General features: G+C 34.9%; 1 protein-coding gene across 2 annotated transcripts in view; it reads left to right on the top strand.

Annotated features, from left to right (window-relative positions):
* Positions 1–26758, top strand: part of LOC120422038 (protein O-mannosyl-transferase TMTC2-like) — a 496233-nt gene that overhangs the window by 378277 nt on the left and 91198 nt on the right. For both annotated transcript variants that reach the window (XM_052708782.1, XM_052708783.1), the window contains exon 7: positions 24134–24219. In XM_052708782.1, coding sequence (XP_052564742.1) covers positions 24134–24219 — 86 coding nt within the window. The remainder of the gene's footprint in view (positions 1–24133; positions 24220–26758) is intronic.

Below are 26758 nucleotides of genomic sequence, written 5' to 3'. Positions count from 1 at the left end.
TTATTCGAAACACCCAAAAACATGGGACACTTGAATGGGAATTTTTCAATGTGGCAACTTTGTTTTTCTTCAAAAACTTGAAATAAATTGTAATCAAATTTCAGTTGGGTGATACATCATTCGAATGATCCCAAAAATAACTTTCAAATAAAGGTTAAAGCAAATCACTATACTGAATTATCGATTTTCAATGATTATTTAAACATTGGGTGACCTATTCTGAACTTGAGGGATAAAAAAATGATACATGGAACGATACAATTGAATTCAATTAAAGTTAATTCAGTTTTAACAATGTTGTATTCGTTAATATTAAAATTTGCTCTCTTTGTTTGAAAAGCTTGAAAATAAGTAATTTAAAATTAACAAATGAAAAAGCTGCGAACATTTATTTTTTTGTCACAGTGCATCAAGTCACCAGTTAGTGCCTCGTTTACTAACCCAAACCTGCACCCTGTTATAGTGCACACGTGGGTGGCAGCACTCTATTCTGGCAAAGTGTCACCAAAATGGCACGCCATTTTGGGCGGAAAATCTTACCACCTTCACGCCTCCCCTAAACCCACAGAAGGACCAAACTTCATTTCCCGCACACAAACACCCCAGTCGGTGGCAGTCTTTTTGTGGTTCGCCATTAAAACCATACCTTTTTTTGTTGTTTGGTTGCTGGATTGCGCTTAATGTGGCAACCATTGTCACCACCACCCACACCACCCCCATTAACATGGAAAAATGTTGGTGGAAAAGTGAGGGAGAGAAGGGGAAGTTGCATTCTGTTTGCAAGCCATTCAGGTGTGCAACATATTTCTTTTATTTGCGACACCAGCTTCTCGCTACAGCATTGTGTGCAAATTGGTGAAAAGCTGTTTCCTTTTGCTTCGTTTTTTGTATTTTCCCGATGGGGTGACACAAAATCTGGGATTGGAAAGTGCACAGCACAGCTGTGGGGCACATGTTGAGAGGTGCTTTTCCTGTGTAAATCATGATTTTTTTTATGGAAAAATAAATAATATTTGAAAAGAATTGCTATTTTGTCATTAAAAAATTCAACTTCGTCAAGAAGCAAAAAGAAATTTCCACTTTCCAACACCTCAAAAAGCTCCTGTCTTGAATGCTTTCCCAAAAAGTCGTTATCACCACACACAGACCGTAAAATCAAGCACTTAATGAGCACACTGGCATATCCTCCTTAGGGTAATCTCTTCCAGCCAGCACACAGCTCCTTCACCATCCTGGTCTTTTTCCTGATCTTAGTCTCAGCCCCTCTTTTTTCCCAAAAGCACAGATTTGCAACTCAGTCTCTTCTTCAACGAGACCGTCCTCCTCCTTCTAGCTGGCAAAATTATCGGAAATGCGACACGTTCTTCGCTTTTCAGAAAATTGCCTCTGCTCGGCAGAGACACATTGGCTGCCAGCTGAATTAAGCTCATAATTTACTAGTTAAATTAGCCGGCACGTAAACATTTGCGGAAGTGCCTCACCTCGCTGGTACGGTAAGAGGCTGACATTTTTTATAATTTTCCCATTTTCTACCCAACTCTAAATTCACGCGTGTTGGGACTGGATATGCAAATCAGTTTCCCTAATCAGTGGCAGGGCAAAGTGGCTTTTTTAGCTTTAAATCTTTTTAAACAACTTTTGATTAAAAAATAAAATTCCATTATTTTTGGATTTTGATTGTCGAAAAGTGGTTTAGTCAAACTGGTCATGCCTGTAACATAACCACCTACATATTAATTTTTTGAATGAATTTGAATGTAAAAAATACTTCATGAACTTTACAAGTTGTTCAGTATTTCGGAAAATTTATTGATATTTCATTGAGTACTTTTTCATTCAAATTCATTAAAAAAAAAGAAGTATGTTGTATGTTACAGACATAACCAGGTTGACAAAATCAATTTTCGATAATCAAAATCCAAATATAATGCAATTTTTTCTATTTTTTTTCTAAAGTTTTAAAGATTTGAAGCCTACCATTAACTGTACATGTTTTAATTAAATTTGTTTAGAAAAAAGCTGTAAGGACTTCCCCCTCTTCAAAATGCACTGCATTGCAACTCAACAGCTCGTACTTGATGCCTCGTTTGCTACCCCATCGAAAGGTGTCAAGAGTGGATCAATTTGCATGTATTGCACTTCAAACTGGATATTGACAGAGTGAGAGCTCTGCGCGAGTCGCCCCCATTTCCGAGGTGACAAAATCAAACATCGCGTAGCACGGACACGGAATTTGATGAGCACGCGTTATTAACTGAATCTTCGAGGGCGTCACTTGATACGTCGGGATCGCCCGTCCTGACTTTGAGGCTTTCCTCCTCTGGGTCAGAGTGGTGACGACCGCGGTAATTAGATGCAGATGAGATTCCATTCACACTTCACCGGTGTCAATTAATTCTAATGAGGCCTGAAGGCCCAGCAAAACCCCGGGACCGTTCCGGCTATTTCTGGCTGTGTTCACCCGTGAAGATTGCGCTCTCTCTCTCTGCTGGGTAATTTAATCAGCTCATACGACGACGATTGCCAACGCCGGCGTTGGCGCCTCCCGACTAGTTAGTTAGGGAAATTTATATACCACGTGACCCAAGGAATTACCACAAAAGACACCAGGAACCGCCTCAGAAATGCGACCCAACTCCGGCGGCGGACAAACCCATCATTAATCCTGTTTAAAGTCATAAATTTCTCAGCACACACGTACACTCAACTTCCCTCAAAGTCCTTGTCCTCTCGACAATCACAATGGCCTCTGAAAGAGCAAACACATTCGCAACCTTAACCGTAGTCAGTAATGGCATTCTGTTCCACTCCACGGCTGAATGCGAGGAGCCTCCTTTATAGAATCCTCCACCAGCTCCACTGCTGCTGTTGGATGAATGGGGAAGAAAAATCCCATTCTAATCTACATACGCATCCTCTCTGGTTCAGAGGCTGCTGCTCAAGGGGCTCTTAGCCTTGTTGAAAATTTTCAATAAAAGAAGGAAGAACCACAAACATCATAATCCCACCTTTCACCGGGGCACGGAAGGAAAAGAAGCTAAGAGTGACTAAAGATTAGATTAGAGATATCTTAAACTTTTGAACACAAAATTAATTTTCTTTAAGTTAAAAAATCGATGCTTAATTTACAGTTTTCTCACTAAATTTCATTCCTTGTATAAATAAACACATATTTAAAACTTTTATGAGATATGGCCAATCTTTCAATTTTTGATTTTTTTTCTCTAATTAATATTATCTTGTTTTTATTGGTGGAGTTCTCCAGTTTTTTACATGGCGGGTTTTTTTGGTCAGAATTCTCGAGTTTTTTTCCAATCCAGGAATTCCCGAATTCCTGGGCATTTTTAGTTTTCCCGTTTTTAATACATAGCTACCGCTATGCTAATTATTATATATCAGCATTAATTTGGCTAAAAAAAGGCAATTGCAGAATTTTCTGTACAGATTTACAAACTGCCCAGTTCTTCAAATGCATTTTTTGTATGTTTTCCTTTGTTTTGAATAGATTTCATGTATTATTCAATTCAATTCAATTCGGTTTTATTTGTGAATAATCAAGTTACAATGAGTTCATTTAGGTACGCAACAAAGTTTTGGTGTTCCTTTCAGCTGTGTTTTACATCGTAATTCAATCGAAAAATTATTACTAATAACTATGGAATAGACAAGAGTAAGAAAAAGTTTTCAAAAAACTTACAGAAAGTGCAATGGGAAAAGGATAGATAGAGAGAAAGCTTAAAACTAGATCACAGACAAAAATAATCAATTATAGATGTGCTTGATCATCAGCTCCCCGAGGGCCAGAAATTGCTCCGCCTTGTTACGGCAGCTCCGAAACCGCGTCATCATTTCCCCCGCGAGAGCAAAGAACTCCGGCAGGGTAAAGAGATCTTCCCCGGTGACTCCTTGCTGGGCCGCATCGCCGCTACCGGCAGCGACCACGCTGGCAAACGAACGCCCCCATCCAGGAGGGATCGCTGGGTTGTCCGCTGGAACCGTACGTTGTCCAGCTGCAGGAACGGCTGCGCTCGTACTTCGCTGAGGAGAGTGGGACGCTGCTGCTTTCTTCTTCCTCTTTTCCTGCTCCTCGAGGTAGGCCTTGCGCGCGACGCATCCGCGGTAATTGCCGGTATGGTTGCCGTCACAGTTCGCGCACTTTACGCGCGGCTTAGTTTGTTCTGCGTTTTCCCCCAAATCCGCCTTTCGTGGCAGTGCGCACACCTCCGAGAGGTGTGACTCACCGCACTTCACGCAGCGGGGTCGGAGGTTGCAGTTCCGCGAGCCGTGGCCGAATTTCTGGCAACGGTGGCATTGCGCTACGTCCGTCGGGTTCTTGGTGTAAAACCGCCAGTTTACCCAAAAACCGTCCAACGTCTTAGTCCGCCGCAGATCTTGGATCTTGACGGTGCCGCGGTCGAAGTACAACAGGTACAGGGTATGCGTACCCGTGACTGTTGTCTTTCGCGAGAGCACTTTTATCTCCCTTGGCTTTATTCCGGCGTTCGAGAGGTGTCGCTTCAGGTCGGCGATCGGACGGTCTTGGTAACCCTGCAAGACGACCTTAACAGGGGGCTTCTCTGGGTCGTATGTGTAGAAGTTGAAGTTGCTACGCTTCAGTTCTTCAAGCACCAGGTCGAAATCTTTTCTGTTCAGTGTGATCACTTGCACTGCCGACTTACCGATTTTCAGACAATATCCGAGGCCTTCCAGCAACTCGTCAACATCGTCCGCCAACGTGTCCAAAACAAAAATTGGAGGTGGTCTTCGTTCCGTTGGAGAATTGTTCTTTTTTGACGTCAGCACTTTTTTCCGTGCACGACCATCGTCTTCGTCGTCGTCGTCGGTAGTGCTGCTACCGTCGGTGTTGTTGTTGTTGTTTTCTTCGTCGTCGCTCAGCATCTGGAACTCGTTCCTGATGGGGATGTTGGCGGATGTTGATGTGCCACTGGTCGTGGCACCGGAAGTACCTGAACGGGTTCGCACTGGTGATCTCGGAACATATCCGGGATGAAGGTACTTTTTGTCGTTGCCTTCTGCGCTCACGCTTCCCTGCGCGATGGCGGTCGACACGGCATTGGTTTGTTTACCTTTTTGCACACGGCCGGTAGACGAACTTCGCGGGTTTTTCGAGGCCGCACTCGAACTGCCACGGCCACGGCCGGCCCTTGGCATGCTGCAGGAGCAAACTCGCGGCTAATCACGGTAAACTACGGCGAAAAAAATCGAAAAAACGATGGAGCACTGAGCACTTGACTGCTGCTTGCTCTCGTGCGTACACGGAGGTGTGATTTCATGTATTAATGATTCAAAATTCAAGATATTTTATCATTTTTCCTTTAAAACCGGCATCAGGGGCAAATCAGGACAAATATGTCAAATTCGGAAAACTGTTGAGGTCAGAAAAAAGAACAACAAAATAAGTACACCGATTTCCAAATGTAATACTCGTCCAAATTTAAAATCAACTGTCCCAATTCAGACTGTCGTAATGATTGGCGATAGTGACTGAAATGGAGATAACATATAGGTTATTCCAGGTCAACTGAGTACACTTTTGGACTCGACCTTCACCGATTTGGACCAAACTTGGAGGGAACGTTCAACTATCTATAGTTATTCGAAATCCCAAGTTTGGAGCTGATTAGACCATCCCTCTATTTTTGGCACCGCCCTCTTTTTTGACTTTTTTCTAAAAAACTTTTTTTTCTTTTAATCATAACTCTGCAACTTTTTGAGCAAAAGATTTTCTACAGGTTGCATCTTATAGAAAATTGTTCATGGAATTCCATAAAAGTTAAATTTCAACCCTTAAATGTTCTCTTATATTATTTTTTAACGTTTTAAGTTTAAAACTTCACTTTTAACCAATTCCTTATATTTTTATTATTTTTATTTTATCACCATCGTTTTCCCCGGACAATTTTACATAGTAATCAATGTAAACCTCAAACTTAAATGAACAATTGGCGAGAAACGGCGATTTTACTGAAAAAAGTTTGATTTTGCGCCTTGATTGTAGACTTGATAAATCTGAAAAATATCTGCAAAAAAAAGCTTTAAAAAGCTTAATCCTGTTGATCCCGGGATTTATCTAACTATGTTCTTTTTCCTGGGAAATTCAAAACCTGGGAAGATGGATGGCATATTTTATGTAACTTAACTAGCATTTTTACATGAATTTATAAACATGACATATTCCTACATGCTATTTCCATATTCCATTTCAATTCAAACATTATTATAAAAACAATGTATAAGAATTTATTTTATAGCAGTTAGGTTGATTTGCACTAGTTTGTTTTTAATATATCTTAATAGTAAAGCAATTCTCTTCGAAAACGATCTTTTTTATAATTTTGATTTTTGTATTTTTTAATCCGGCTTAAACTTTTTTGGTGCCTTCGGTTTGCAAAAGAAGCCATTTTGCATTATTAATTTTTCCATATAATTTTCCATACAAATTTGGCAGCTGTCCATACAAAAATGATATATGAACTTTTGTAAATGTTACCGTTTTATTTTTTTTTAAATAGTGCACATGTTTGCCACCTTTAAAAAAAAAGAAGTTTTTGAAAAACTGAGAAAATAATCATTATTTTGCATTTTTGAACTTTGTTGATACGACCCTTAGTTACTGAGATATTGCCATGCAAATATTTAAAACCAGGCAAATTGATTGAATTCCCGAGCAGACGGAAATATCATGGGAATAACATTTTTTGATATTTTCAAATACTAGGCCAATAACATTTAATGTTATTTATAACAGGCTTTGTTATTCGTCGTTATGATTTTTTTGTTATTGGATTGTTATTGTAATAACAGATAAATAACAATTTTAGTTATTCTTCGAACAAATATTTGTTATTATTTTTTGTTATTTTAACAACTAATCTAGTCATCCTAATAACAATTGGAGTTATTCTTCCATAACAAAAATTGTTATTCCGTAGTTGTTTTGGCTTTCAACCAATATCAGACCAATAACAAATTTTGTTATGATAACATAAACTGTTATTGAACCCTTATGCAAAAATGGATTCTTCAAGAATATTCCATAACACTTTCTGTTATTTTAACAGTATTTGTTATTGAAATGGCATGAATGTTGTTATTACCGTCTGCCCGGGTTAGTTTCACCCAAACAATCCACCATTTTCGATATCTCGGCAACTAATGGTCCGATTTTCCATGTTAAAATATGAGACATTCGTTAAATTTTCTGATCTTTTTGAAAACAATATTTTCATTATTTTAATCAAGACTAACATTTCAAAAAGGTTACGCCTATTGAAAGTTTGGCCCTTTTGAAATGTAAATCTTGATTTAAAAAAATGGAAAATATTGTTTTCGAAAAGATCGGAAAATTTCACTTTTTTTCATTTTATCCATACCTACAACTTTGCCGAAGACACCAAATCGATCAAAAACTTCCTTAAAAAGTAAAGATATTTGAATTTTCTTATATCATTTTTGTATTATAATTATATGGACAAACTAATGATGCAAAATGGCTTCTTTGGACATACCGAAGGCACCAAAAAAAAATCAACCGGATTAAAAATTACAAAAATTAAAATTAAAGAAAAAAGACCGATTTCAAAGAGAATTACTCGTAGGATTCTATAATGATCTGTGGATAATAAGATCCTCTAGAGAAACAGTTTTTTATTTATTTTTTTTTTTTTTGTTTGAGACGTTGTGTCACACCCTTATTTAACATACAATCAAAATCAATTATTTTTTGAATAGATTACCAACAAAAAATATTAAAAAGATTCGTTTAAGAAGCATAATTTTCAAAAAAAAAACCAAACTTTTTCCACCAGTGCCACCAGCCAAACGAGACACTGCTGCAGCATTGTGTATTGTGTTGTCCTCCTCGCTCAACAATGACAACGACAACGGCAACGACCCACGTCTGCTACACAATAGAACCAGAGAGCTGGAGAATTCCCCCTTCCCGTCTTAATCCAGTGATGGCGTTTTGAGCCTACCCACACACACACACGCTCACACAATTGAAATTTATATTCATTTCGGTTCCATTTCGAAGAGGGAAAGAAGAAAAAGTCTCGTCGAGACACACACACACCACACTAATTCGCCAATTTAAAATAGTCCTTTGTGCTTTCTCGTGCTCTCACTCTGACTGTGCTGGGAAAGCCAGCTAGGATGAGGGAGGAAAAAACAGGAGGAATCTTTGAGGTTGATGGTGCTTTAAAATATACTCCAGCAAACATGCACGCACACACACTTATGGCTTGGAGGTGAAGGAACAAAGGATGAAATTCAATAATAACAAGCAATTGCTTGCCAATATAAGCAAGAAGGGAGGGGTTCTTTGAAGACGTTTGAAAAATACTCAATCGATGACTGTATATGGTGCAAAGATATTGGAAAGATGATGATGATGACGATGAGGATGTTTGGAATGTTTAATATTGGCATTCTGAAAAGCCGGAATGCAAATAAAATGGATTTAATTTGATCATTTTTCAATCTTTGATCCTAGTGCGGGTTAGGTGTTTGTAGGATTCTTTATAGGGCGAAAGAGAAAATTATGAGTTTTATTTTTGTTGTTGAAACAAAATAGCCATGTCTTTTCTAACTAGTCAGATATTGATAGGCCTTCATTGACAAATTGTTCAGAGTATGCAAAAATTCGTTTTATAAGGGTAATTCTCTACCATCTAAATTGTTCAGAGTATGCAAAAATTCGTTTTATAAGGGTAATTCTCTACCATCTCACACTTAATCGGAAAAACTTACCCCAACCCCTTTTCGACTTGCGTGAACCTTTGTCCTAAGGGGTAACTTTTGTCCCTGATCACGAATCCGAGGTCCGTTTTTTGATATCTCGAGGTGGAGGGGCGGTACGACCCGTTTTGAGTTTTTCTTTGTTTCGTCGTTCGTGTCTGTCGCGGGCAGGGATGGAATAATCGCAAAAAAAATCAATTTCGCTTGCGAACTTTCTTCGCCCGCGAAAGAGAGAGGAGGCAAATCACGCAAAAGAAAATCAATCCCGAACTTCTCCAAGAAAATCAATCTGCTGATGATTTTTGTGAATTTCCTTGTCGGCACAACTTAAAAATATTTATTTCACTTTGTTTACACACATTGCCCACCTACAAAACGTGACAGGTCAAATTTCGACGTGAGACGTTACACTTGCAAGTGTAGTAGTGAAAAAGATATTCCGCCGAATAATCAAGATGAAGATTTTTTTAGATTCCTTTTACCGATCTTTCGTGTGCGAGAGAGAAGAGCCATACTCCCTTCGGATTTTTTCTCTTGATGAACCTCCAATGATTTTCTTTTGATGATGATTATACCATCGCTGGTCGCAGGTGATCATGAACGGGCCATGATCAACGAAGACCAACTTTTTCAAAACTTTTTTTTTCGTAAGATCGCGATGACTTGTGATGGTTGTAAGCAAACCCTTTATGTTTACATACCGTAAAACGGGGTGACTTTGATAGGTTTGAGATTTTTGTGCAAAATGAAGAGTACAAATTCAATACGTTTCCGTACGCTAAGGAATCATACTGACAATGGTAGAGAAGTGTTCAAAATACTTCAAGGAGAAGTTTTCATAAAATTTTGAAGAGTTTGAGTTAACTTTGATTAAAAAAATGATGAAGAATAGCATTATTTTACAGGGCTGTGGAGTCGGGTCATGTTTCAAACGACTCCGACTCCGACTCCGACTCCGGCTTTCTGAGATTATCCGACTCCGACTCCGACTCCAGCTCCGGCTTTCAGCTCCAACCGACTCCGACTCCGACTCCGACTCCGGCCTGGCAACTTTAGCCGACTCTGGCTCCGACTCCAACTCCATATATTTTTGAATTTTTCAAAAGTTAGTTAACTATTTTTTGAAAGCATTGATAAATTGGATTATCTAAATACTCTCTTAGTGACATGTTTTTCTTAAGGAAAATAAGCTAGAAACACAGAACGGAAAAAAGTTTCTAGGTAACAAGTTTTAAACGTCATAGAAACAGTAATCAAAAAATATCTGCTGTTTTGAAGGCATTTTCAGAAAACTATTTTGTAAGTAAATTTGGATTTATTTGCTTAACGTTAAATTTACATTTAATTTACGAAAAGCTAACAAATTTGAATATTTAATTAATATTTTTTGAATGAATCAGTAAAAGAAACTTAACCTTAATGATCGATTTAACATATAAATTCAATTTGCTTACTTTTTGGCTGACATTTATGAGAAGCACAGTTTGATAGTCACAATTTTAAACGAAACTTAGCTCCATTGATTTTTTTAAGACGTACATGGACATCATGCCATGGCTGAAGGAGATAATTATCGCAAATCAATGTATCTAAGATTTTTTTTCATGGGAAGGACACTTAAGAGGTTCTTTTGAAATATCCGTGTCCTAGAAAATATTTTACTTAGGGGTTTTTAATTTATTTTAATTTTAAAATTTTCTATAAATTCAGAACGGAGGTGCGCGATACTTCTTGAATCTACACCTAAAACGAAGCTTTATGAATGATCGTGCGCCTCCATAAAAATATATGAAAAACACTAAAATTGGAAAACAAAATTAAAATCTGCGTGTAAAATGTTTTCTAGGTCACGGATATGGTAATAGTCACATTCCGTCATATTGTCGTGGGACATATACATTATGAGAAAATTCTTACCGGTTGAATAATATTTGACAAATAAATTGAAATCCTATAATTTTTGTTCTATTTTTTTTTATTATGTCCTTTTCGGTACTAAAATCTTGAGATTTGTTCAACAATAATTTGCAACGATATCAAAATAGTTTGCCTAAGGATCAACGCTTTCAGATTTTAGTAGATAAATAGTTAACATTAATATAATCGATATATTTAACTTATTCAATGATTATTTCAAAACTAGTTGCAATTTTTAAAGATATTTTTTGTCAGTTTCGAATATTTTGAACGCGACACCTTATTTTTGTACTTAGGCTGGTACAAATATTTTTAAAAGTTTTTGTCACCCCCCCCCCCCCCTTCAAAATTGGCCCGAAAAATCAGGGAGCAAATTTTTACAATAAACTTCAAAATTTCAATGAAAATTCAAGTGCAACCAACTGAAATCAAATTAAAATACATTCTCCTGCGTTTAAAATCATTTTTAGCATGTTTGGGTTTATTAAAAAATCTTAAGATTTTTTGAAAATTTTCGATGCAAAATCTTTTTTTTCGATACAATTTTTGTTTTTGTCAGATCTTAGATTTTTTGAAAACTTATGATTGCAAAACAACTGAACTAGTGTAAAATGCATTTAAAAACACTTTTTTCATTTAAATGTGAAGACTATGGCTTGTTATTAAATTTTTTATATTTTTTTATTTTTTTGCCCCTCCCCCCCCTTGACCTCGGCCAGGGCCGAGGGACAAAAACTTTTTTAAATATTTGCATCGGCCTTAGTGATAAACAAAATGCGTATGTTGAGTCCAAAGTAAAAGATTGTTATAATAGTTGAATATATGGTGGAAGTACTAAACTGTCAGTGATTTTTTTTTTCCAATTTACAATCTTTTATGTATCTCGTAACTAATTTAACTTAAAATCTCCAAAACATTCGCTATCGGGGTAAAATATGACTGTTTGAGTTCTTTTTTCACAAAGAACTGGATTAAATTTGGTCAAATTTGAATTGAAAGGGTACATAAATATAGGCAAAAGGAAGCAGTCAAAAATCAACTGAATATGTCTGACTACAAAACCAATATTGTTTATTTTTTTAGTTATGATACTCCATACTTGGGTTAGAGAGGATTACCAGGTTATCATTTAGTGATCATAGTAAAATAACACAATTAGAGCTTTCCAATCACAATAAAAATGCTACAAAAACAATATGGTATATGATAAATTTTTTTAATGAAAAGATGGCAACGCATGCGACTAAAAAATAACAATTAAAAATATGAGAAGTTTTTTTTAATTTACATGCATTATGACAAATACTCAACAATAAAAAAACATAATTTTTGTTGAATTTTAGATAACTCCGACTCCGGGTTATCAGAAATTTTCGGCTCCGACTCCGACTCCAGCTCATAAAATTTAGCCGACTCCGGCTCCGACTCCGACTCCAGCTGTTCGAGTTTTGACGACTCCGACTCCGACTCCGACTCCAGGTCCCCAAAAAGACCCGACTCCACCGACTCCGGCTCCGACTCCGACTCCGACTCCACAGCCCTGATTTTAATATTCTCAAAGTGTCATGATTTCCTCAATGAACTTGATTTCGAATCGGAAAACGAAATGCATTTTCTGATTATTTGGACATTTTTCCATTAGCAGAAGGTAAAATTAGTTTTAAAATAAAACATATTCTGTGTTTTTGAAGCATAATTTAAAAAAAAAAATCTTCAAATTTATAGACATTTACAGTTAAAAAAAAATCATATAAAATGTGAATACAATTGATTCGTGCTTCGAATTAAGTTTGAAAAGCAATATGCATCGATAATTTTATAAGTAAAACTAGTTTTAACGTATTATAACATTTCTGCCAGTTTTTTAACAATTTTTCCTAAAATTTAGATGTACTTTGTTAAAAGCTTATAAACTAAAAGCAATATGCATCGATAATTTTATAAGTAAAACTAGCTTTAACGTATTATAACATTTCTGCCAGTTTTTTAACAATATTTCCTAAAATTTAGATGTACTTTGTTAAAAGCTTATAAACTAAATGAAAAAATTACCCTTCTGGCTTAATGTAAATTCGAAAAGTACATTCAATTTTCCTTAAAATGACATGTTCCAAAAAAATTACAGTTTAGCAACAAGAAATGGCAGAGCTTTTTAAAACTATTTTAGTATTTTTTTCGATGAAAAATGTATTTTTTTCGGAATTTTGAGTAAAAAGCGTAGAACCGCCCCTCCGTTACGAGATATCAAAAAACGGAACTCAAATTCGTGGCCAGGGATAAAAGTTACTCCTTAGGACAACGTTTAACGCAAATCGAAGGGGGGTTCAGGGCAACTGCTGTGTGAGTTGGTGGAGAACGACCTACAAACATTTTCACAAACAAAAATAAAAAAGTGATTATCAGATTTCGCTTATCTATGGGACACACATGTAACATGCAAGTAGTTGAAGTGGTCCAACTGTGGATCATGCACATAAAAACTAATAACTCCTCTAATTTATTAGTTTGAGATGTTCAAATATAATGTTTTCTATTTTTATGAATAATTTTGGTTGAAAATTAAAACAAAATATTGCAAAACAATGGGTATAAATTCCAAAACAATCTGACCATCCCTAGCCCACATATATCACGCTATCGAGCTGAGCTGCTGCTCGGTGCAGAAAGTTTAATCATTATTGTACCCCTTGCCGGGTTATGGTCGAAGCTTGTAGGGGGCGAGGTGCGATGGGTCGGTAAAAAGCTTGTTCAACTCTCGGGATGGGGTTGTACACTGAGTAGCATCCTCCTCACCCCGAGTAGATCCTGGAGGTCGAAGCAGTATTGCATCCCTCACCACTGGGGCACATTCTGATATATATCCTGCGATTAAACCCAGCGGGGAAATCGTGATAACGTTTAAAAGTTTAATGCGTTTTTCCCCCCTTCACCACCTTGCCCTCCGTCCCTGGAGAGAGAGAAGGTATGAAAGAGTGAGGTCGAGTACCGATGCGCTGATTAGTGCTAGCATATTGCGGATATTAGAGTTAGAAGCAATTAAAGTTGCGCGTTACGTGCCAGATGATCCATGTTCAAGTGCTTCCTGTTCCTGGATAGCATGGTGCGTGAGTTTGAGGTCAAGCATGATAAAGCTTGTAATAAGGGGTGGGCCCTTGAAGCTTGTTTCAGGAAGCCAGAAAAGCTGGTGAATCACATGTGCCTTCACAACAGTTTTGAAGCGTAAAAATCGTGAGCAACAATATTCAACAGATTCAGCTGAATCAAATTGAAAGTGCTTTCATGGACCCACCCACAAGTGCCCCAATGTTTCCAGCGCGTAATCAAGCTCATCCATTGCAAATGTCCAGTTGTTTTGCCCCTGCGCCAAGACGCTGAAACTGTAAGGTTAGAGTACCAGCAGTGTCGTAATCCATCACCCCCCGGTACGACGTGCATACCCAACAAGCACATTTAGAGAGCACAAACCTACGGAAAAAACACCGCACACCGTGGAGAAGTGAGGGGGGAGGACGGGAAGAAAATATTGTCTGAAATAAAGAATACAACAACATCCCATTTATCATATCCCGAGTGCAATCTGTAGACGTGAGCATAAAATATGTGAAACATGAACCCCCGTTGGAAAACGGACCGCCGGAGGGCGAATCGAGAGCGTTGCAACACAACGTACAACACAGAATGATTCAGCTGGAACGAACCAGGCAGCACTGTGCGGTGTGTCGGGTTGTGTGCAACATGAATGAGCGGACGACGGAGCATCTCATTTCATAACTCCCACACACCGGAATGGGACAGTATTCATCGATCTTGCGAGATGGGAAATGCAAATTGCAATAAGTGGGCAATAATTCAGCGCTGTCATGTTTATTATTAAACTGCTTTTGTGGGAATCGTTTAGATTTTCACATGACTTTGACAAAGAGCTGTAATTATAATTGAAATTAAATGAAAAAAAAACAATCCTCCCAACAATTTGAAAATATTTATTAAATCTTTACTTCGACTTTCGAGAACGCATTTTTTATCGATTTGGTGTATTCGGCAAAGTTGTTGGCAGTGCTTAGGACTTTGAAAATATATAACGTCATGATTCGAAATCCGGACACTTAGTAGCATATCATTTTTGTTATAGCTGGCAAAAAATCATGTAATAAGTTGGAAATGTAGAAATATTATTAGGATGTAGTATAAACAGTCAGTTTTAAGAGAATACATGCAAAATATGTCTTTTCTAACAATTTTTCTTCAGAATTTTAAAATTAAAATGACTTGTTGTGCTTCGAACCCCGGACACTAATAAATGCTGATTCGAAATCCGGATACTTTTGCTTCGAATTCCGGACACTCGATTTTGCTTATGAATCGCACAAATTTGGATTGAAATGTAAGTGAATGGCATTTTTTAAGTCTCAAATAAGCTGTTAACATCAAAACAATCGATACTTTATATAACAATTTGCTAGAATTTTTAAAGAAATCAAAACCATAAATTTTTGCTTTGCCTTCCCGGTGCTTCAGATGCCTATGAAATATTTCAGTGAAATGTTTCATATTTTTGGTAAACTTATTATTTTATTTTATTGTTTTGGCATTAACTACAGTGTTCAAACAAACTTCAAATGAAAGTTGACGTTAGAATTCATCAAATAACTTAGTTTTGACATTCATAATGCGAACTTATATCCAAATAATTGATAAAACAAGATAAGGTGTCCGGGTTTCGAAGCGTCCGGGAATTCGGATCATGACGTCACACCAATATTTTTTTTTCGAATTCTCACGCAAACTTAATAAAAACACTAATATTTGGATGTGGTTTAGATGATACAAAAGCCATCTTTTGAGCTATGGCAGAAATAGTAAAAAATAATTTTGCAGCGTTGCCAAACTTTAAAAAAAACATAATAGAATATATAACTTTTGAAAACAATAATTTTTTATACGTGGCTGTTTACCTGTAGAAGGCATGACCAAGTTTGACCACCACCTCAGAAAATAAAATAAGGCTGCATTGCCAATGGAGAATGGACAAAACTTTTACAAATTTTTAATTCAACTTGGAATCTTACATTTGAAAAGGCCCAAAAAACTAATTTCGATCACATCAAACAGCAAGACTGATTTGAAAATCCTTAAATCACTTTTCGATTACAAATTAAAATTGACACATGGCAATCAAATCAAAATTATGTATCGAATTTTTCGACAGTTTTCAATAACTGTGATTCTTTTGAGTAATTGCAATTACTACCAAATGAATTTGAACAATTTGTTCAATAGCTCAAAAAATTAAATTTTTGGTCATTTGAACAGATTCAAAAATGATAACAATAAAAAAAAGTTGAACACTCGTTTTTTTTTGTGAAATTTTTTATTTAAAAAACCCGGTTTACATGGATACATTGCATTTATTACAAAATGAAAATAAGTAAATCATAAAAATCGGTACAGTTTAATTTGTTTTTGTAGTATAATGTTACTGTTAATTATTTTCGAAATTAAATTACAGGTTGTTACATGATTTTAAAAATATGTTGTTGGTCATATTTAATCCGACTTTTGGTAGCTGATATATAGCCTTGTAAAGAATGGAAACCATTGATCAGATTTTTAATGTTGATGCTTGGGTAAAATTTTCTCAACCTCTTGAAAAAAATATTTTTAGATTTTTAGAATCATGATTTACATTTCAAAACGGCCTAAATCCCTGTTTAAATGTAAGTCATAATTTCAAAAATCAGATTATATGTTTTTGCGAATGGGTGAGAAAATTTCATACAACTTTCATTTTTTAACATTGATAATCTGATCAATGGATTCCATGCTATTATCGATTGAAAGTTGACGGGTTGAACTCATTTTGGTAATTTTCATTCTATGCAAGGCCATTTCTCAGCAAGCAAACGTTAAATCAACAATGTTTAAAAAATGTTTTTTAAAATAAAAAAAAGCAATTTTGTTGAAAAATTTAATCTGGAAATAAATAAAACTCAACAACGATACAATTTATAAAAAAAATTACACAGGTACTTTTCGATTAAAAATTTAACTTTACATCCAAAATTAGATTTTATTTGTGCATTTTCGATATTTTCCAAAATAAACATTATTAACGAAAATAATAATTTGGCCAAACCAAAACGTCTGACTTACCCAATGAAAAGTTGGCATTTTTTCTATTAAAAAAATATCGAAAAATGAAAAAAACGTTGAAAGGAATAAAGTTGGTCAACATTTTTGTGATAATCAGTTATTTTATAAAAATGGTTTTCTTTTTAATCTATCTATATTTCTAAAAAGTTGCCAATTTATAAAAACGGCTCGAGATTTTTTGAGCCAATAACAAAACATTGAAGAAATTTTACGACCATTCCAAGGTACTCTAAACTCAATTTAAAGTAAAAACAACATTGTTTTGTTTCAATAAAAAGTAATTGTGTAAAGGAAATTTACAGAATAAAGTTAGAACTAGTTGCAAATATATGAAATACAAGCCTTATCCGACAAACTTCGTCTTGTTTTTTTTTTTTTGTTTCTTGACGTGTAGCTTGTTTGCTTATTCAGCCTCCTGTGATCAAAATTTACGTACATTTTCCCATACAATCTGCAGATGCTCTGGAATCGGTCCCAGAGTGGCCAAAGAGGCAATTTTTGAGCATATAAACCTTCCTTGGGCTTACACGAACCTAACGCAACAAAAAGTGCCTCGATCCGACGTCCCGTGTTCAACTGATTCACGTTCGAACAAAACTAATGTGAATGTTTTTGCATGCGATTTTACCATCGGATTTTTTGCTGTGTATATTTATTATAATTAGATTTTACAATGTGATTTGCTAACATATCTTGTATAATCTTTAACTGAATTTTATTTTCAAGATTTATTAATTGTACTTTTAATCATGTTATATTAAAGCTTAACTTAAATCCAAAGTATTTGTTTTTAATTTTCTTCCCGTTACCTGTAATTTGTTATTATTCTAAAAAAGAATTCTAAATTTGCCAGGCATTCACAACCAATGCTTTAAAATTGTCAATCAAAAATCTTGGGGAGTGTTTGAATTTAGAAATCATAGTTTAATTACACTGAGGAGCAATTTGACAATAGATTATTTCGAGTTTTGAGACATTTCGCTAGCCAGTTAGGATACTTACAACTTTTGCTCAAGACACCAAATCGATCAGAAAATTCCTTCTCTCCCTCTTCTTTCTTTTATTTGGACATCCCCCAATTTTATATGAAGACTTTTATGTAGAAACAAATTATGTAAAATGTCTTTCTTGGACATAAATTGTCAATGGACAAAGTTTCATAAAATTACCAAAATCCAAATCATGTAAATCTAAATAAAAAAAACAAAACGAAAAAATCAATGTCCAAAGTTTCAGAGAGTTGTTTAATCAGGTTTATGATCCTTACATAATTCAAAAATTAACCTATTGCATTAATTATATTTGAAGGATCCCTGAGAAATGTGAAAAATATGGCAATAAATTCAAACAATTATTCATATTCATGATATGCCTAAGTTGTATTTAACCCATCATACATCACCTCCACAGCACCAGAATCCTAATCAAACGCTCATTCAATAAACGGTTATTGCTTCTCGTTTGTGACGGGAAATCATTTTTCAATTCTCCATCTAATCATTTGAGAGGAAAGCACCACACCACGAGTCTAACCGAGCAGCTCCAATCAACTGGTCCACCTCATCCCACCCACCCTCACATCCATCCGCCAATAAACTGCAATCAGTCGGATTGGATGCAAAATTTGTCGTTCACCGTGCCACACACTGCACATCAAACGGACCACAATCAATTGCAGCGTAAAAAAGGACTTTTCCCCACCCCGGCACCCACTCTCACACGATTCATTACATTCATTTTTCAAAGCCATTTGCCACGCGTCCACCTAGCTGAGCCTCACGTGAAGTTCTGCACCATGCTGGCGGGCAGGTATCCGTCAGTCCCGGGATGCGAGATTGATTTGAAACAATATTCTAGGCTCACCGTTGAGTGTGTGTGGTTTTGGGATATTTTTTTTTGTTTGTTCGGGACTTCCTGTTCCGGTGTCCAGGACTGACCGGTTTGTCCGTTCCGAAGCGAGACGCACACGGACATCTCAATTTCAGGCCGATATTGAACGCCATCAAATATTCAAATGGAAACTATTTCCTGTGCTCACACACAAACTCACACAGACTCACAACTCGGCGCAATCGAATCAAATCAACGTGAAAATGTGTGATGTGAGTGTGTGCGAATGTGCGCAAATGTAGATGTGTGGTTAAGGGGGAAAAAGAATGTCTACGCTGTGATTGAAATTTACACTACTCCATTCGGTTTTACGAGCGTTTTTCCCGCGGAACGTCGAACCGCGACCTCCCACCAAACCTCCCAGCCCTCCAAAGATCCTGTCCAATCAACTGGCAAGTGAGCAATCACATTCTCACCCAGCGTGATGTGGCGTGGAGGCCCCTCTCGCGGTTCTGGTGGGACGGCCTGCGAGACGCATCATCAACGTTCATCTAGATACGCTGCTGTGAGTTGGATGGACGACCACTCTGCAGGACTAACCGAACTCGGGAAAGTGACCCGCAAATGGAGCGAAGCGAGAGTGCACGGTTGAAAGGAAATGAAAATTTAAGAATTTTTGAATATATGAAATCAAAATCATGAAAAAAAAAGTTGAATTTAAAGCTTGTCAAACGTATTTTCACTAAACGTTATTCAAATCGAAAAATCAAAATTTCTAACAGTGCCATGAAACGTGACCCATTTCCATTCTAGCTCCCGAGCAAGTATGTCCTGGATGAATGACAATGTCGCACTCACATTTGTACGTCAATTGTCAACATCCAGATTCAGCGCATCGATTGACGGCGGGACGTCTGTCTTGCCTTCAGAGAGTTTCCAGGCCAGGAAACGACAGTTGAAAAGCGGTGGACAGTTACTGGTTCGTTTAGTTAGGATGATGCTCGTGGTGTTGGGTGCGGTGATTGGAATTAATTTCATATTTGAGCTCAACCATTATTTCCATAATGGCACCAGGAAATGTGGCCGCGGATTTGCCTTCTGCCTCAAATGCAGAAGATTCAGGTATCAAATCCCGGTCGATCCCCTTGAAATTTTGACTTAGGAATTGAACACAGAATAAGAACATCAAACATCTGCCACCAAAAGGCATACACTCCAGGGGTGAATAGATCTATAGTAGATTGTCCCATTTTGAGGACATGACGAGGAATTCTAGGCCCTCACTTCTTAAATGATAGATTATGATTTCAGGAACAATGTTTTTGTAAACAAGAAAAAGTAATAAAATTCTTCTCTCTTTGATTTACTTAAAATAAGTCACTTTTTTGATCACATTTTCAGAAATCGATTGAAATCAATACATAAAAATGTTAAAAAAAGCTCATTTTGTGATTAAATGATTCCACATTTGAATTCAGTGGTCGAAATAACTATAAAAAAGCACATCCAAGTCTTTAAGACATTTGCTTGCAACGTCGTGTAACAAGCTGAATGCATTGGTTTTACTGGGAAAAATAGGTTACCCTAAAATAAATAAAGCTCGTCTGAATTCTATAAAGGAAAAAAAATGCTTTTATTTCGACAATAATCTGCCTGAGAGAAGTCAAAAACATGAATTTTGGTCAAATATTGATATTGCATCTTGATCCTTGTATTAAACCCTATAATCAGACTCAGTGATTTTTCACAAATAAATTAATCAATTAAATTAAATTAAACAAATACCACGGATTGAGAAAAATGCAAAAAATAATTATTAAATTTAATGTTAATCATCCGGATTCCGGAAAGATTAGTTTATACTGAATCATATATTTAGCATCTAAGCTGAGTGATTTTCTGCTGAAAATTGTCAGTTTTCATGGAGACGATCAAATCAAATTATAAAATATAGTGGGAGCCAAGAGCAAAAAAATTTATGAAAAAGTTTCATTTTAAAGATGAAATTGATGTTTTAAGGCCCAAATGATTTTTGTATTAATTAACCGAGTTTGAATCTTCGATTTTCTTTTGGAATTTTAGTTTTAAAATGAAATGGTAGTCAAATTGTAATTACTCAAAATTTAACTAGCCAATAAGGCCGTTGGCAATATTTTTTGAAGTTTATGTCCCTCGCAGCAAAAAAATGAAAAAGTTTAAAAATTGAATTTACGAGCCATGGTTTCAACATTTGAATGAAAAAAGAGTTTTAAAATGCATTATACACCTGTCCAGTTGTTTTGCAATCATTAGTTTCAAAAATATCTAAGTATTGACGAAAATTTTATTTTTTGCGAAAAAAAAGTTTTTGCGATGCTGTGCACTGGAATTTCACAAAAATTCAAAATATTTTTAATCCAGCCCAAACATGCTAAATATGATTATCAATGCAGAAAAATGCATTTGGTATTGTTTTCATCTATATATAAAAAAATTCGACGGTGTTCGAACGCGAATCAGTTCAATACGGAGCGTCGGATCGAGGTGCTCTTTGTTGCGTTGGGTTCGTATAAGCCCAAGGAAGGTTTATACGCTAACTAATTGATACTTTGGCCACTCTGGACTTAAACACTATTATTAATTTACAAAAAAATCGTTTCACGAAATAAATAGAAAAATTTGCCTTTCCAAACTGTTTATGAAAATTTTACTCTAATTCAAAACTATTTAAAACAAGCAACAGTGATAAAAAATGCAGTAAAATGCATTTGTTTTCAACTGATTACACTTCTTATAACACTAAAAATTTCAAAATATTTTGTAAAAAAAAATTGTATTTGCCCCTTAAAATATTTTTTTTTTCAGTTTGAAGCAATAAACATTCAATATTTGTGCTTTATACATTTTTACATTAACTTTAAAAAAAATCCTGACGTACTACGGGTGTTTCCAATCTATGGTTTCAAAACTCAAAATTTGAAAAAGCGTAAAAATGTCTATTTAAATTTAAAACGGTAAAATAAACAAAATAAAAATATTTCAATCGATTTTACTATTTTTTCAATGAATTTTTTTAATTTCTAGAAATCGTATTGTTTGAGAGGGGGGGAGAGGACAGTTAAAAAATGTGTATTAGCCTAACTTCAACTCTTAATTTTGCATTGGATGGAATTATTGATATTTTCAAAAATACTTTTTTTTGTTTTTGCTGTGTTTTTTTACTTTGAATAATTATCTTATTTCAATTATCCATAGTATACATTTCATTTTATGTGTTGGATCAATTCTATTTGCATGTTTGTGTTACTTTCAAATTTTAGAATGGTAAATATAATGTTATTATATGAAAACTAATCAAAGTTACGCTTTGACCCTTTAAGGATATTTGTTTTGCTAAATTTATTATTTGTTTGCATAGATTTCAATAAAATCCTTGAATTTTTACGGAATTCCGCAGTAATTGTGGAGTTCCACGAATTTCACGCTTTCCTCGAAATCGGGAAAATTCACCCTACCTATAATCTTATGACAAAATGAGCCATATTAAGCATTTTTATTGATTGATTCCAACCGATTTTCAAAATTTTATTAAAAAAGTGACTGTTTTCAGTGAATCAAAGAAAGTATTTTATTATTTATTTACCTAAGAAATCATTGAAATAGGCTTTATCATCATAAACCAATTCTGATACAAACTATACTTTCCCATCATTTCATAGTTGGTCAGCAGGCATTGGATTGGAAAACATACAAATGAGTCATTTGGCAGAGAAGTGGTAGGGTTCGTTCGTTTTCGAATATTAGAAAAAAAGTGTTTGCCAGTAATTTGCAGCCAGAACGGTAGATTTGGAAATTTTGTGTCAAACGTAATCTCAGGAATCAGGAAAACAATATTTTGCGTTGCAAAAATCAAGAAAAAATCAAATGTTACTTTTCATAAATGCAATAAACCAGAAGAGTAATTTATCCATTCAGAAAACATTTTTCATGTTAAAATTTCGTGTTTTTTGTAACTTTGCATGGTTATTCTTTAGACTGTATTAATGTTCTACAAATTAATAAAACAAACAATTTAATTTTTTGACATAAGGAAATTACTTGTAACCATCAAGAGTAACCGCGATTTTAGGAAAATAAAGTTTTGAAAAAGTTTTTGTAATTGTCAGCTTTACAACTTTGTCAAACATAGATAAACATTAAAAAATAACCCAGCAATGTTATAAAAATATGAAATTTTCAAATGTTTAAAATGAAATTTTAAAAGCTGTTCTAAATGAAAACAATCCTCTTCTAGTAAATTCAGCAAATTCAACATACTAAAATTTGACAATCACAAAGAAGTCCTCCAAACCCATCAAGTCAGCAAAGACAGCAGCTTGTTGCCATCATCCACCTCATTTCAATCCCTTTTGCCACGCTCAACCGCCGAATGACAGCAAAAAGAAGCAATTTCAACTCAGCCAAACAGACAGCGGAACCGCTCAACAACCGGGTTGCAACATGCAATACCTTCCCCCCTCTTTAGTAAGAACAGACTCCTGCACGGAAAACACTCGCAAATTGAAACGGTACACCACGACGCGACCACAGAAGGGCAAACACATGTGGAAGGAAATTTGCGAATGCACAGTAAGAAATATCAAAAATAAAACTTAACATATTCGCAAATCACTTTATAGACAAATTTCACAGTGTAATTCATGTTGATCGCCGAGTGAGTTCTAAGGCAATGGGAATTGTTCCGGGAAAACTTTACCAACTCACTGTGTTGAATACTACCAGGTAGCACTCACTCGTTTTGGTGGAAATTACGCTGGGATGAGCTTTCGCGAGAATATCGTGGTTGCTAATGATTCCCTTCCCCGTATTAACCGGAACGTAGCGGCAGTGTACCAAGATGGATTCTACGAGCGGAAAATCGCTGTTGTCCTGCCAATAGAAAAGGATGAGAGCATACATTTTGCAGTGTTTATGTCGAGGATGCTCATGGCATGATGTTTGAACGTGGGACCTTTACCCTAGGACAAGCTCAACGGTTTATGGTTTGAAATAGGGCGATTGTTCTTTAAAACCAAAACTTAATTTAGATAGAATCCACTAGAACTTCTAATAAAAAATTAAAATTTCACTAAAACAACACTTAGAACTTCAAAAAAGATTCACCCTAACAACAGCACACCAAGCGCCATCGCCATCAGGATTCATGTTTCAATTTTTAATCAAACATTGTGTCTGGCCGTACGTGTTCTGTACCGGTGTTTGCAGCGTGCCTGGCGGTGCAATGACTAGATTTTTTTGTCCCCGTCCGATTCTACAATTCTGTTTTACAATTTGTGGTTGTTTGTACTAAACCGGAAAAATCAACCGGTGAGCGAACAAACCACCAATCGGAATTGAGTGATTTTTTGAAAGATTGTTGCAATACATGATTGAGTGTAAATATTCACAGCGAATTCTAATTATTTATTTTTTTATCTGTCCCTATTTTTTGCAGAGGAATTTTACTACAAAATCAGCAAGACTACGCTGAAGCCGTGGAGAGCTTCCGGAAGGCGATCCACTTTCGACCATCACTGGCACGTAAGTAGAAGGTTAAATTGAGTGGTTTAAAAATAACAACAGGTGACGAGTGGAAATTTTCAAATCGAGCTTTGAAAATTAAATTAGAACTTTAAATTACAACACAAAAAAAGGTATTTTTAATTAAAAATAATTTTTAAAGCATTAGGGTCATTTCAGGTCAACTGGGTACACTTTTGGACTCGACCTTCACCGATTTGGACCAAACTTGGAGGGAACGTTCATCTATCGATCGTTAACAGAAATCTCAAGTTTGGTGCTGATTGGACCATCCCTCTATGTTTGGCACCACCCTCTTTTTTGACAGTTTTCAAAAAAACTTTTTTTTTTCTTTTAATCATAACTTTGCAACTATTCGAGCAAAATACTTTTTACAGGTTGCATTTTATATAAAATTGTCCAAGGAATTCGATATAAATAAAATTGTAACCCTTAAATGCCCCCTAATATTATATTTTAAATTCTTAAGTATTAAAATACAGTTTTGACTAATTCCTTAAATTTTTATTTTTATTTATTTTATCACCGTCGTGTTCCCCGGACAATTTTACATAATAATCAATGTAGACCTCAAACTAAAATAAGCTATTGGCGAGAAACAGCAATTTGACTGAAAAAAGTTTGATTTTGCGCAGCACTCGGAAGTACATTGTGTACTTTTCAACAAAAAGGGATGAATCCCGCATAGTTCGGTTTTTATATGTGAGAAACTTATTTCGGATTCGAATTCATAGGACAGAGTGCTGCGCAAAATCAAACTTTTTTAAGTTTAGTCACTGTTTCTCGCCAATAGTTCACTTTAGTTTGAGGTCTACATTGATTATTATGTAAAATTGTCCGGAAAACACGATGGTGATAAAATAAAACAAATAAAAATATAAGGAATTGGACAAAACTGAATTTTAATACTTCAAACGTTAAAATATAATATAAGGGTTAAAATTTTATTTTTATCGAATTCCTTGAACAATTTTCTATAAAATGCAACCTTTAAAAAGTATTTTGCTCAAAAAAGTTTTTTAGAAAATCGTCAAAAAAGAGGCCGTGCTAAAAATAGAGGGATGGTCCAATCAGCACCAAATTTGGGATTTCTGTTTGGTTCAAATCGGTGAAGGTCGAGTCCAAAAGTGTACCCAGTTGACCTGGAATGACCCATTATCAAATTTGCAATTAAATGGTTTTTTTTTACAATTTTTAATAATAAAATGTTAAATGTATGATAAGATTAGGTTGATTAGAAACTGTACCGTTTTTAAGTTTTTGCTACTGTCAAGTTTAAATTTTACATTTTTATGTTTAGCATTTTAAAAAAACTTCTATTTTTGAAAAGCTGAGAAAATATCCCACAGCTACCTCTCTCTAGAACTTTGAAAATCGGGCATTTTTTTCTGAAAAACAGCCTCAACAAGAATTCGAATTGATGAAAATATTATTTTCTAAGTGTCAACTATTAAGCCTGTAATTTTCAACTGATAATATCTCGGACACTATTGTTCCGATTTTCAATGTTTAAAAATGAAACTATTGCGAAATTATCTAATCTCTTCGATAAAAATATTGAAAAAAAAAATAAAAATTTACCCATCCCCCAAAATAGTTTTTTTTTTTGACTTAGAGAGTGTCTGGACAATTTTTTATCTAAATCAAAAAAATAAATTTCAAAAATCACGAAAAATATGCGATATGGTAGAAAACTATTCTACGGTAAAAAAAAACTAGAAAATTTTTCTTCAAAAAATTATCAACAGCCTGGTTGATTTTTTTTTCAATATTTGTAAAACAAAAATAACAAATATAATTTTGTTAACGTTTATGGATAAAACAGTTTTTTATTAATTTCAATAAAATTTCGGATAAAAGAAATCATTGATTGTTAAAAAATGAAAATAAAATAGTATCTAAATTACTTTTTTAAACGTTTTAATATTATGAATTCAAATGAATTCAATATTATGAATTCAAAAACCTAAATCTGAACATTATGGCTGTGTTAAAATTTTCTTTATTGATTTTTTTTGTATTTTTTCAGACCAACACTGAGATGATTCTTTTTTTTTCTTTGATTTATAAATATTATAAATATCAATATCTGGATAATCTGAGGATATTAGGAGATTTTATACAATATTAAAAATATTTAGGTTTCAAATGTAGAGTTTAAGCTATGTGGTTTCTGTTTATAAAACCTATTCAAATAAATCTCTAAAAATTCTTTTCTATTGTTCTAAATAACCTCAAATTTAAAGAAAGGTTTATTTTTTTCTTTTTTAGTTTTTCACTGTTTTTGTCCATGCAAGAAAAATTTAAATATTATTACCAAAAATTAAACAAGAAAATCATAAAACAAGAGAACTATTTTTTTTTTGTAGAACAAAAGTAGCTCAAAATAACCTCCTGAACACGGTAAAAAAAGAAATATTCTTAAAAGAATGTTGGAATTAGAGGGTTAGTGAGTTTTCAAATTATTTTTTTCCTAATATAGTTTAATTTTGAAGTAAATTTGATATAAATAAAAATTATCAGTTTTTTTAAACCCTTT

This window comes from Culex pipiens, chromosome 2 (assembly GCF_016801865.2).
Source record: "Culex pipiens pallens isolate TS chromosome 2, TS_CPP_V2, whole genome shotgun sequence".
Classification (NCBI taxonomy): domain Eukaryota; kingdom Metazoa; phylum Arthropoda; class Insecta; order Diptera; family Culicidae; genus Culex; species Culex pipiens.
This window is presented reverse-complemented; position numbering and strand designations above follow the sequence as displayed.